Source organism: Parasteatoda tepidariorum, chromosome 3 (assembly GCF_043381705.1).
Source record: "Parasteatoda tepidariorum isolate YZ-2023 chromosome 3, CAS_Ptep_4.0, whole genome shotgun sequence".
NCBI lineage: Eukaryota > Metazoa > Arthropoda > Arachnida > Araneae > Theridiidae > Parasteatoda > Parasteatoda tepidariorum.
The window spans coordinates 73,531,142-73,544,825 of record NC_092206.1 but is presented as its reverse complement, the minus strand read 5'-3'; the positions used below and the strand labels follow the sequence as shown (position 1 = coordinate 73,544,825).

Here is a 13,684-nt window from a genome sequence, read left to right as displayed (position 1 = left end):
ATTTCAGAAAACTCATGAAACAAAATTTGTTATTGAAAAAAATCATTTTTTTTGCAGTATATAGCATATTGTACAAAGATTCCAATTATATTAATATCTCAATTTTGATTATTTTGTCGCATAGGTTGATTTTTCTTTTGCACGGCAGTATTTTTCTATTTTACACCAATTATTAAGAGTTGTTTAAAATTTTTATAAAAGTTATTGTTATATATTTATTTTTATACTGTTGTCTTATGTATAGAACTTAAGTTTTTTTTTAAGAAATAAAATAGTTGATTACTTCCATTTTTCTTTATTTTGTGCATAATTCTTCAACAAATCTTTAATTATTAATAAATACAACTTTAGAAATTAAAGGTCCAAATTAGGTTATGTTCTTTGTTAAAAATATAAAACATTAATAATTTGGAGTCTACATTTAACATTTGATAGTAAAAAAAGCTAATAATTTTGTAAGAAACTTAAAAATGAGTTTTTATTTAATTTATCGAAATTCTTTAGAAAGCAATGTGCTCATAATATATAGAGTCAACAAAGCAAGTTGTAGAAGTACATTATTTATACAATAAAATACAGAAATGGTATTTGAAATTAATATTTAATAAGAAAATATTAAGTTTGGTTTATGAACTTTTACTTATTTTTTTTTCCTTCAAAATTTTCAGTTTTTTATCTATTTTTCATGCTTTGCATTATAAATCAATATGATTTGCGAATCAATCAATCAATAAGTGAACATTAATCCTAGTCATGTTCATTTGCACTAAGTATTTCTATTTTTTCTGTAGAATTCAAAAATTATGTAATAACAAAATTAAATCCCCGCTTTCTTCTTACGCTTGAGCATTTAATCAAATGAGATCCATTTGTTTTCAATTTGAAAAATTTTTTGCATTGGTCTTGAGAGGCTAATTATAAACTTAAGACATGAAATTAGAGGATAAATTTCAATATCGAGGGGGAACAAAATATTTTAAGATAATTTTTAAGTACAAAATTTACAAATATATGTCACAAAATTTATTTCCTATCACCTGCCTTAATCTTTTTTTTTTTTTTTTTTGGCCTTGATATAGTTAATCTCGCATTATTATATGGAATTATTTTATTATTCTAAAGAAACAGAGAAAAGTTGAATGAATATATAAAAGGCATTCATAACAAGAAATATTTTATTTTATTATATAATATAGATTTTGCCCAAATTAAAATATTAGTCTCTAGTTATATTGTGCTCGTTGGAAAAAAATAAGAAATGTGCGTATATTTGAGTGCTACTACGACTTACTAGTTAGCTGAATAGAAATTCTACTTCCAACCGGTTTAGTTCAAGCTCTCCTACATTTGGGCTAAAAATGGAATGTTTTCTATTTTCTCTATGTGTCAGCATGTGTAGCAAATATGTGTTAGTTTTACAAAAAATATTTTTCATGAGAGCAAACTTGTGCCTTGTTTTAAACTTAATTAAGGAGTTACATCCCACGATTTACGTAAGCTACATAAATCAATGTAAAATAAGAATTTGAAAATCTAAGTAAATTAAAAATAAAATTAATTATAAGTCCACAATTATCAGATGTCTCCACTTCTTAGCAAAGTGTTCGATTATTCATTCTACTTCTAAACAGTTAATCCAGATTTCTTTTAGAAATTTTTTTTAAAATTTAGCTTAAAAAAAAATCTTTATTTATATAGGCGCTTAAAAAATTTCCATAGAACTATATCTTGTGAAATATTGGTTTCATAGAAAATTATACGATTTATGACATATCGACAGTGTCAAGATTTACTATGAAAAGGTACTCCAACATAGAATTGAGTTAACGTGTCTTATATACTAGTGAATAGGAATTGTATCTTTGTAGTAATAGACACACTACAGTACTCCACTAACAGAATTTTATCTGTAATAAAATTCGAGTTGATTCATTGCTGTCTTGTGAGAAGCCGGGAGAGCTGTATTAACATCACCATACTTTTGAGTGCTGATCGTGAGAGCTGTATTAAATTCACAGTCGTGGTCGCTCCTGTGTTGCCATTAGCAGTCAAGTGTATACAGGTGGATAGTGTGTGTGATCGAGACTGAGTAGCAACAGCGCAAGGAGGTGAATAATGTAGCAATCACAAGTCAGCTGTTCAATGTCGACCATCCACTAAAGTGGGCGTTACTGTTGGGGCAAGTGCTGTATTCAGATCACGTCCGAAGAATCATCAGTAGTTTCTAAACCCCTTTGCTACCGCTATCAAACAGTGAACACTCAGGGGTCATCTAAATGCCTTTGGATTTGGTCATTGTGAATACACTGACCAATCAATTTCTCAATTCTTTCAAATTGTATTGTGCAGGCATAAATGCATACACCTGCGTTATCCCACAGACTGAACTAGATGCAATGAGTAGTCTCTTTATTCTAGAATCATGTAAAGAGGGGAATCTTTCAGATTAAATTGCAATTTATTCATATCAAATATTACTGGTCATTCTTTTACCTAGGAATTTCACTCAACTCTACAGAGCTTGTGACCCCTTTTGGGAAATATAAGATTTTTTAAAAAACTTATTTCTTTTTAAGGAATGAAATTTTATTAATCAAAAATGGCTGAACATTTAAATTGGTGTTTACTATATAAATATCTCCAAAGTATAGAAAAAAGTTTGATCTTCACTAGATTGTTGGATTTAAAAATCATTTTTGTTTCAATAATATTTCTTTAAAAACACTTTATTTACTTTTTTTTTTCAGATGAAAATTATTTTTAAAAAAATACACAATACTATATAATAGCTTCATTGAATTTTATTACAAAGTTTGGTTTTGATGACATCAGAAACGCAGCAACAAAATAGTTTTATAAAAATATGTTATGATTAAATCATATTTACAATAGCAAAATGTAAATGAAAAGCTTGTCAACTACTGAAATAGGCAATGACGCTTCTTGTATAGCGTGGCAGGAAAATGTAAGTGGTGTAACAAGACATGGCTATAAGAAGTAGCAAAATACTATCTAATAATTAGTTAAGGTTTACTTTTTTGTTGGTTCAGATAACTTACTCTAAATCAACAAACTGAATATTAATGAACATGCAATTAAATAAAATTAAGTGCTTAAAAATTGTCAATATTATAGTTTTTTTTTTTAAATCACTAATAAGTAAACTTTTTTCTAAAACTTAGATTTGATTTTTGAAAATATTGCACTTTATATTTTTTGAATTTATATAAATATAATAAAACAGTAAACATTTAAAACACAGGCATGTATACAAGTAATGTTATATTTAAATGAAATGATAAAATTTTACATAGTTTTGCAATATTTCTCTCTTTATAAGTTATTTACAGCTAAAATAAATGCTGAAGTACAGTGCAGAACCTCTTATCCGGAAATCAGAAAACCGGAAAACCATATAACCGGAATGAAATTCGAAACCGGAAATTAATTTTCTTCCATTAAAAAAATTTTTTTTTCCTGCAAGACTTTGAGCCCATTCTGTTATTTAGAGCGTACAGCGTATCGAGTTGACGAAAGAACTGATTTAGAGGACGGATCAAAAGCCGTTTGTAGACGAATCTCACATAAGCACAAATAGCTTACATATGTTATTAATGCTAATAATAACATTAATAACATATATAAGCCTGTATATAATTTTTATTTCATAATTTCTTTCCTTATTTAAACTTAAGTGTATTATTATTTATCATTTTTTATTATTTCTAAAACTGTTTCAAAATAATTTTTTAGTTTCGTTTTATAAACATTAAAAAAACGGCATTTTGTAGCGATTCAGAAAACCGGAAAAATCAGTTATCCGGAATAGCGATGGTCCCGATCGTTCCGGATAATCGGTTCTCTACTGTACTTGAGTTTGCCTTTAGAAATATAATTATATTTTACAAAATAAAATTAAAACTGAATGACTAAAAAGTAATTAATATACTATAGAATTCATAAACATAATTTTGCTAGAAATAAGCAAGATCTAAGAGTGATAATTACTAAATATTTATTATAAACAGAAATGCAAAAAGCTTCAGAAAATTTTTACCTCCCTCAAAACATCATACAAAACTTAAAACACATCACAAAATCAAGCAAATCAGAAATATAATTTATAATCACCTCTAAAATAAAATTTATAATCACCTCTAAGCAAACAATATTATACATATTTTTTCTTAATTTATTGTAAGTACAAGAGCTAAGCAGAGACACCTGGAAATTTCAGCTGATGTGAACAGGATTCAACATGAAAACATCCCCGAAAGCTTCAATTTATTAAGACTTATTTAAATATTTAACATTAATGACAACATCTGTTTAAGTGAATCGAGTTTGAATCCCAGCAATGGCTGGTTGATACGAATTCCTCACCGAACACAGTGGCGACATAAAATATCCTCAGTGATAGAAGGATCATGGGTTAGATTCCCCTTGCCATCAGGCTAACTGTAGGTTTTAGTGGTTTTCCATTCCATGAAAGGCTAATGCGGGTTAGTTTCATCAAAAAGTCCTACACAAATGCAAAATTTCTCCCATTACTGATTCAGGAACTCCCTTGTCTTCTGGATTGGGTTCAAAATTACAAGACTACGTAGTTGTTGAACATTTGTTGTCGTGAACCCGAAAATTGGGTTGGCTGTTCAGCAACGGTTATAAAATTTTTGTAGATAGATATTATCAGAATGTTTAAAGTGAAGGAAAAGAACTTTGAATAATCTTATAATTTTCAACTCAAAAAATATGCTGCTGTTCTGGATCAATTTATTACAATGTAAATAATTTTAAATTTAACATAAATAGGAATTAACTAGGTACATAATTCCTTTGTAACTTATTTAAAAATTCCTGCTCAATCTCATTTAAAGAGAAAACAATTTTAAATGAAACTATCTCTTTTCTTCATTTTACAAAGGAATGTACACTGGTTTACTTTGCAGGGAATCTCAATCCAAAAATGACTTGTTATCACAACATATAAGGCTGAATAGAAATTTTTTAAATATCAAGAACATACTTAATGTTAACTAAATCAATCATAATGGTAAAGTAAAAACTTATAAATAAACCAGTTTTTCAATTGTAAATATAAGGGGGGGGGGTAGCATTTCAGAAAATATTTGTAGTATTCCAATTGCCAAACAATTCATGGGAATATTTCCATATTGCCTAAGTCCATGCCTCAGCCAGAAAGAAATTAAAAAGTATTTATGTATCATAAAAGAAAAAACTCGTAAAGAATTACTCACGGCCACCCTTGGGTAAATCTAAACATATATTTTTTAAATAAATTTAGAGTTAAAAACCCAGTTGATGCAACAGATCACGCTACAGAAATATCAAACCAGTTCATTAAGTAGAAGTCCATGCAAGTATTTACAAGGAAATTTTTTTCTACAAATAGGATAGATATATTCATAGTAAGATAAATATTTTTGATGTCTCATGTACAAATCATATACATAATTACAATATAATTAAATCAAATCTGAATTAAAACTATAAAAAGATTAGAATAGCTAAAAATAACTCAGATTTATTACTTAATAGTAAAATTTAATATTTAAGCACAATATTATGCAACGAAATAACCAGGTTTTGCTGCTTTTGAAGCATTTTTTATGTTCATTATAAAAAGGGTGTGCCCTTTTAGCGAATTTCTAGTTTCGGATATTCCATATTTAGTACTTTTATTTCGGTAAACAAATTATTAAACTGATTTTCGTTTAATTACTAATGACAGTAGCAATCACAATTGATGTACTTATGCTACTAAATTTTATGAAGCTTTATTTTATCTAGAGAATTGATTTGAATACCTAATTATTCTTATAAAATTAAAAGGATACTGAAAAGTCGTTTTTCCCAAGGTTCTAGCATGGAAATTGCAGTTCTTAATTCATAAACTAGATAAAGTTGCTTCACTTTATCAACGAATCGACTTACCACAGCCATGATAATAATTTAAAAGGCCTTTTCTCAGTAAGCTAACTGTTCAGCGTACTTGAATTTTGTTGATAAACACCTACCACGTTTGCCTTGACTTATGCTTGTTACACGAATACATCTGTTTGCTCATGCTATCCTGTATTTTAAGCTAAAAAAGCAAGAATGCATATAACTAATAGAAAAATGACTTATAACAAATTAATGTATTTTTTTTTATTTTAATCAAAATTTAGATATCAAAATGATAGGTTATAAAATATTTACCGTTTAACTGTAAATCACTTATCCGTCACCCGCCCCGCCATTTTTGTTTTGATTTTTCGTAACGATCGGTGTTGGAGTTATTGTTTATAATGTCAAAATCATTAACTACCATAGAAGATTATCTAATCTAATGTAGAATTTCACATACATGAAGTGTGTGTATTATATAAATTTTGTTCTGATCAATTAAAATGCAAATTTATGATAAATAAAATTTTAAAGTGTTTAACTATTGTTTCTTATTACCGATTGTTGGAATTCTAGGAATTGCGAATTCTTATTTAAATTTATATAATATTTAGCTACTTAATTTTTATACATTCATCTAGCTAATTTTCAATTACTATATATATAATTACGTGAACAGAACATATGAAGGTTTATTTTTACTAAATGAACCTTCATATGTTCTGTTCACGAAAATATAAATAATATTGTCGAAAGAACTTAGTTAAGGGTCAGAATCAGAAAGTAAAATCACCAAGTTCTTAAAAATTTGACTGATAGAAAATTAATTATTCATGTATACCAATTATTTTTAATTATTAATATATACCATTAAATTTTTTCTTGTTAAAAGAAATGATAAAAATATTGTTATACATAGTCTTTATTAGAAGTATCATTTTAAAAATATTTTGGGCATGCAATATTTATCAAAACCTTTTTGGTATTTTTCATTTAGCCAGGAGCAAGAAAATTCAAGTATTTTTTTTTTAAAAATTTCTTTATTTTTATTATGATTAATTTTTTAAGTGATCGTCCATCTTGTTCAGTGTTTTCGAAAATTAATGAAAAGAAATAAAAAAAAAGCTGGCAAAAGTCTAACTTTTTATGGCAACATGTCACCTTTTTTAAGGCATACTTCTGTATGGTGATCTGTTGAACCAACTATGATTGAAAAGTTGCCACAAATAGATTTTTAAATTTCAAAGAATTTTTAAAAATTTTATTGGCTTCCCTGGGTTATACCCTTTACGCAGTTATATCCTTTCAGTTATAACTCTTCTGTTATTTATTTTTTTTTACTTTTTTGTTGGCCACTGCCGAAAAACTGCTATAACTAGGTTTAGGTCATGAGTAAATCTTCCCATTTTTAATGGTTAAAAATTAAAGAAAAATATAAGTAATCTTGACCCCATTTTGTCATATATTATTCTTAGGTTTTTTCTTCTGCCTCACTGTCTGAAAATTACCAAAGCGCACAAAATATTTTTATTTTTCAATCATTACTTCCTATAAAAAATGGTACTATATTTAGTTAAATTCTAACTTTATTTTCTAATTTTAATTTATCTATATTTTTCTAAAAATTTCTAAATGAATTTTATGTTTTCTAAATTGTTTATATCAATGAATGCTCACGAGTAGATAATTAAAAAAAAAAATTCTTGTATAAGTTTTATCCTATCTAATGTCTGTATTATTTTTATACATACTAGGAATCACATTTTATGTATGATAACTTTCTGATCTTTTTCATAAAAATATTTAATTGTATTTGTAGGAGATATAATTGAGGAATAAACATGCATCAACCAACTGCTGAGCAACTAGGTTTTATTGAAGATGCAGATGGTGCTATATGTGAGTAATTTTATTTATTTATTTGTTTTTTTTAAATTTTTCATATATGGATAATTTCATGATTCAAAGGACAACATAACAAAAATATATTATAGTATCCCTGCGGCAGAATTTTTTCGAGCTATCTGCGACAAAACTCTCTAGCATTAATATCCTTCTGCAAGATACTTTTAATAATAACAAACATATGTGTTACGAATTTAAAATAACAAATATGTTGTGTTTACGAAGAAAAAAACAACTATATGATTTTTTTTTAATTGAACATGTAATAATTTTTTATTCTAATATTATGGGTGATATTCTAGAATTTTTTTGGGAAGAACGCGCAAATTATTTCCTTCTTCGGATTTTGTAAATAGTTATCAGTAAAAAACATAATTAAAAATCGCGAAATCCATAGTAGTAATTGCCGAAAGAAAGATCGACGACGAAATCACCCAAATCGAACTTTTTAAATGCGTGTTTCGTTTCGAGATTTAGTTGTTGTAATAAGTAATAAAAAATATCGGATGTGAAACCTACGGAGAAATCAATAGCAATAAGTGCCGAAAATTCGATAGAACAATGCCTTCAAAAGTAAATACTCAAATGCATGATTCAAATTTTCTATATTGTTTGAAATATATCAAGGAATTAAAAAACCATGTGAAAATCAATGTAATCAATCTGGTGAAAATACAATCGAATCATCCGTCACTTTACGATACTATCACATAAATTGAGAGCGTCAAAAAGTGATTATCTAAATTCATGATTCAAATATTACAAGAAATTTACATTTATTAGGTAATTTTACGAAGATTACGTTGTAAATTTCTGTTGTAAATAAAAAGAAAATTTTTTACTTTTCAAAAGAAAAATCTTTCTGCGTGAAANTTTTAATATCAAACTTTTTATGGATTTGCACGAAAAAGAAATTTTATCTATTGATTTTAATTTTTAGTTTATTATTTTCATTTATTTAAATTACCATTGATTTAAAATTGTTTTACTCTTTAGAAATGCGTTTTAAAAACACAAACATAAACAAAGCAAGCACGGGGTTACAGATAGCTTTGTGATCTTTGAGCTAGTAAAAATTAATTGAATGTGCAGTATAAGTTGAAACAGAAGGTATTTAAACACGAAGTTAGCTGTAAATGCATATATATTGCACATTAATTTTATAAATTAAAAAAAACAAAAGCATTTTTTTTAAAATTTAATTTTGTATTATTTTTTTTAATTTTTTTTTTTTTTTTTTTTTTAGAAAGCTTATAGAGTTTTAGAAAAAAAGTAACGATTTCATTCGCTATTTCCGTTACAAATACTTGTACTTTTTCCCTAAAAAAGTAACGAAAGTACAAGTAAAAGTACGTACTTTTTACTTGTACCGGCGGTACAAGTAACGAAAGTAAAAGTACTGCCATATATGTATATTAGTATACGAGAGTAACCCATTTTACATGTCAGAGTTGTTACTACATTTTGAATGTACTTTAACAAACTTTCTTCAGAAATGCTATTTTTTGCATAAAATTTTTATCAATAAAATGGGAAAATATATGAAATATCCCTTTTGAATAATCATCAGGGAAATCTTTAAAATATTTTATTTCATTTTATATTAATGAGTATCTTTTTTTATTTGATTTTTTTTTTTTTAATTTAAATAAAATTTGTTCAACTACACATGAAAACAACATTGGCATAAATCAGTTTGTACAACTTTGAATTTAAACAAAAATATTTAAAATTGTATAGATTTATTATAATAAGTTGAATTAGTTTGTCAAAAGTTTTGATTAACAGAAGTTAAAAAAAACATATTATTTTAATAAAGTTTGCCTTAACCTTAAAAAAGCTTTAAAACCCAGTATTTTTATTTATTTATTTTTATGTTACCTTCATATGCTATATGTAAAAACAGAAAGGTTGTCAAATCCCTGAGTCATTCCAACTTAATAATGGAATAATTGAACTAATATTAGTAATTGATTTTAATTGAATTCTGTTGCATTAGTTGAACATATATGTTTATGCTATGAAATTATTTAATAAATAGAAATTTCTTTTGGGTTTATTTTCAAACACCAGAGATCGTTTTCATAATTAGGGTAATATCTTTACAGCAATTGATGAAATCACAATATCATCTGCTCCAGCCCCAGCTTTGTCAACTGATGTTCCTAATTCACGACTGATAATTGACTCTCTTCTGGTTCGAAATTTTAAATCATATGCTGGAGAACAAGTGATTGGTCCTTTTAACAAGGTATAATATTCAGATATTGTTTATTGTTATTCTAAATAAAATATTTTTTGAATTTTAATTATTTTAACAATTACTTATCATAGATTTGTTGATAATATTTTGAAATTATGATAAAAGGAGCTTTATAAGTTTTGAAAGGGCACTCATTCAACTGCGTAAAAATTTAACAAAATGTGTAATATTAATATTATATTTGTAAATTACCATCTTATATTATTTTATGTGTATGTTCCAAATTCTCTCTGATTATAAGAATAAGTGAAAAATTTCTAGTTTATAAAAGTAATTTACATGATAATAATATATAATTTCTAGGCATAAATTTTTTCAAAAAAAGTAAGCTAAAATAAATTATTAATTGATAGACAATGTGAAAGATTTTTATATAATTTAAACTGAAAATTACAAAAAAATGATCCTTGCCTTTTCTTTTTTTTAAGTCATTTATTTAAAAAATAATTTTAAAAATTAAAACTATAAAAAAAATTTCCCATATCCCTCCATAACAGTACATTGTAAACTATTCCAAAATCAATAGTTTAATTTTTATTTTGATAATTTTTTTCTCTTATTTGAAATTATAGAATTTCACTGCTGTTGTTGGCCCGAATGGAAGTGGAAAATCAAATGTCATTGATTCATTATTATTTGTATTTGGTTATCGAGCTAAGAAAATTCGATCAAAGAAAGTGAGTCACCTGATTCACAAAAGTGACCAGTATCCAGATCTTCCAAGTTGCACTGTTACTGTACACTTTGCTTATGTGAAAGATGAGGTAAGAATTAGTGTTTCTGGAAGACATAACAAGTTTAATATTTTTCTATCACGAAAAACATGTTCAGTTTCTAATAAATTTCAATTTTTGAAATTGTAAATGATAATTTAATAAAAATTTATTAAAATTGCCACTTTAAACAACACTAAAAATTTCTTTAAAACATCTAATATTAAATTACATCACTGGATTGAAATTGTTATATGTTTATTATTATCAGCATATGAAGTTAAATTATATGAAAATAAAACAGCTGTATTTTAACTTCTGTTGATATTAATGAGTTTTTATATGATGGTCGCACTTTAATAAGTTGTGAATAACTATTAAGTGGATAGTGTTTTTAAAAAGTTCATAATTTTCCTTTCTAAAAAGAATTTTTTTTTTTTCTTCACTCCTTTGTCCAATTTTCACATTGTTCTATTCAATTTTTCACAATTCATTCAACTACAACCCATTTTGGTATATCATAGTGCATAAAAGCACCAATCAGTTTACATATTTGATGAAATCATTCGGTATGTTGCGAGTCCGCAAGTAAGCCGGATTCAAAGGTTCTTGCTCTCACATATGCAACTCTGCTGCGTTTTGTAGGAGATTCATGATTACGGGTTTCATTTTCTGCCCTCTAAAAACGAATTCATAAATCTCTCAAATTTTTACTGATCATGAGGATGTTAGATTTTCTTTTTGAATCATAACTAGTCAATGATGTTCCTTTGGTATATTTTGGTTCATAAAACGGAAATATTTAAAATATTAAAAAATAAATTTAATCTTCAAAATTTAAATTTCAAATATATTTATTTCTTGGAAATTTTAAAATCATTAATTCATTCCTAAATATTTTTCTAACTATTTTTCTTATATTTTTAAATACTTTTTCCTACATAATTGAGATTGTTGTTTGAGTATTTGTTCATGAATGATTTGGATCTAATTACTGCAACTATCTGTATTTTTTATTTGAACTTTTTAGACTTAACATGGTTGTCTTACCTAACAGATGGAGATCATTAAAAATTGATGATACTTTAATCTTGCTTACTCAATTTTCTTGTTAAGTTGTTTAAAAGTGGATAATTGCGTTTGTTATTATTTATAAAATGTTGGTATTAGTAAAATTTTTTCCATTAATTTATCAAGCTCTGTTTTAGCCCTCAAAAAATCAGCCATCTGATTGATAACTATTAAGTAGGGGTACTAAGTAGAGAAACTAAACTCTCATAGCAATGTTTGCTAAGGCTTTATTTCATATGCACCTATTTTGCAGCTTATTCTTTTTGAGATTATTTCCAATTGAATGTGTGCAATTGTTTGTTTTTGTTTTTTTTTAATCCAAGATTTCATATTGATGTATATGAAGTGGTAGGTCATCCAGTCTCTACAGGTGATTAGCATTAAAATAAGCAATGGCACTAGCGCTAATAATTTGTATGCTTGAATTGCTCTTTACAGGGTTGCCACAGGTGACTAAAATGCCACTATTTGCAACTATTTTCGACCTGAGACGACTATGGCAACTTTTTTTGCCTGAAAAGCCTAAGAAAGCAACTATTTTCAGGAAAAGGAGACTTTTCTGTGCTCCTAGGTTGTTGTTTTTTTTTTAGCATAAATTGGGTTGACAACCTTAGGCCCACGGTAGCTTCTGAACACAATGAATTTTTTTTTTCTTAAAAAATGTTGAATTGCGAATTTGAGTCATCGTTTTTTAATTTGCTCAATTTGCACAGATTCCATTGTAAATCTATTTTGTTCCTCAACCGCCTTTTCAACAGTTATTGCTGCCAAATTCTGCATGATTTTAAAAAACCCAATTTTTAATATGATATTACGATATGAGAATTTCGAATTTGAATAATCACTTTTCACAATTGTATATATGTATTTGCTAGATCGATTATTGTTTAAACTGAAAATTTTTTAGAAAAAGTATGCTTTTCAATGATTTCTAATAATTTAAAGTATTTAATATTCTGCAAATATACTAATTTTTTGATATAAAAATTTAGTTCTGGAACACTAATGTTTATATAAAAATTATCATATTTGCTACCAACTTGACTAAATGGATCATGGTATATGATAATTAAGTCAATTAATAAAATTTTAGTCTCATTTTTGTTCTTATTTAGGCAACTATTTTCATGCTTTAGACCACTAAAAGCAACTATATTGTTCATTTTTTTCTGTGGCAACCCTGTCTTTATAGCAAAAACAGTCTAGAATTTTGTTAAGATTCTTAATAAAATAGCAGGGAAGTAAAAAAAAAAATTTATTATAAAATTTATTGTAAACATGGTTTTAAAATTTTTTAACTATAAAAAAACCAAGCCAGCATGTCTGCGACAAAGAGACACTGTGCCAATTTTCATGAGTGGTGAGTAGAAATAGTCCATTTACATTCATTTATACAGTAGGGAACCGATTATCCGGATCGACCGGGACCATCGCTATTCCGGATAACTGATTTTTCCGGTTTTCTGAATCAATACAAAAAGCTGTTTTTTTATTGTTAAACCCAACTAAAAAAAAAAAATAATAAATAGTTGGAAATAATCTTAAAAAGAAGAAAAAACGATGAAGTAATACACTAATGATTATTTCCAAAATGATAGTAAGGTTAACATCTTTCAAAAAAAAAAGAAAAATTCTAAAATCTTATGTGGAAAAAAATGTTTTTTTTAAAAATATGGTGGGAAAATTTATCGAATTTCGTTCCGGTTTTTTGGTTTTCCGGTTTTTTTATTTCCGGATAACGGGTTCTATACTGTATATATAAAAAAATTTCATTAATGTAATTACATTACATTTTTGTTGCAGTGTTGCCAGAAATTAAGAT

The 13,684-nt window shown here is 26.5% G+C and overlaps 1 protein-coding gene across 1 annotated transcript in view; it reads left to right on the top strand.

Annotated features, from left to right (window-relative positions):
• Nucleotides 1-6,238: 6,238 nt before the first annotated feature.
• The window catches only part of LOC107441902 (structural maintenance of chromosomes protein 4), a 48,281-nt gene continuing 40,835 nt past the window's right edge, over nt 6,239-13,684 (top strand). The window contains exons 1-4 of the mRNA XM_071178842.1: nt 6,239-6,375; nt 7,730-7,809; nt 9,924-10,066; nt 10,651-10,842. Of these exons, the coding sequence (XP_071034943.1) occupies nt 7,752-7,809; nt 9,924-10,066; nt 10,651-10,842 (393 nt within the window). The 5' untranslated portion in view covers nt 6,239-6,375; nt 7,730-7,751. The remainder of the gene's footprint in view (nt 6,376-7,729; nt 7,810-9,923; nt 10,067-10,650; nt 10,843-13,684) is intronic.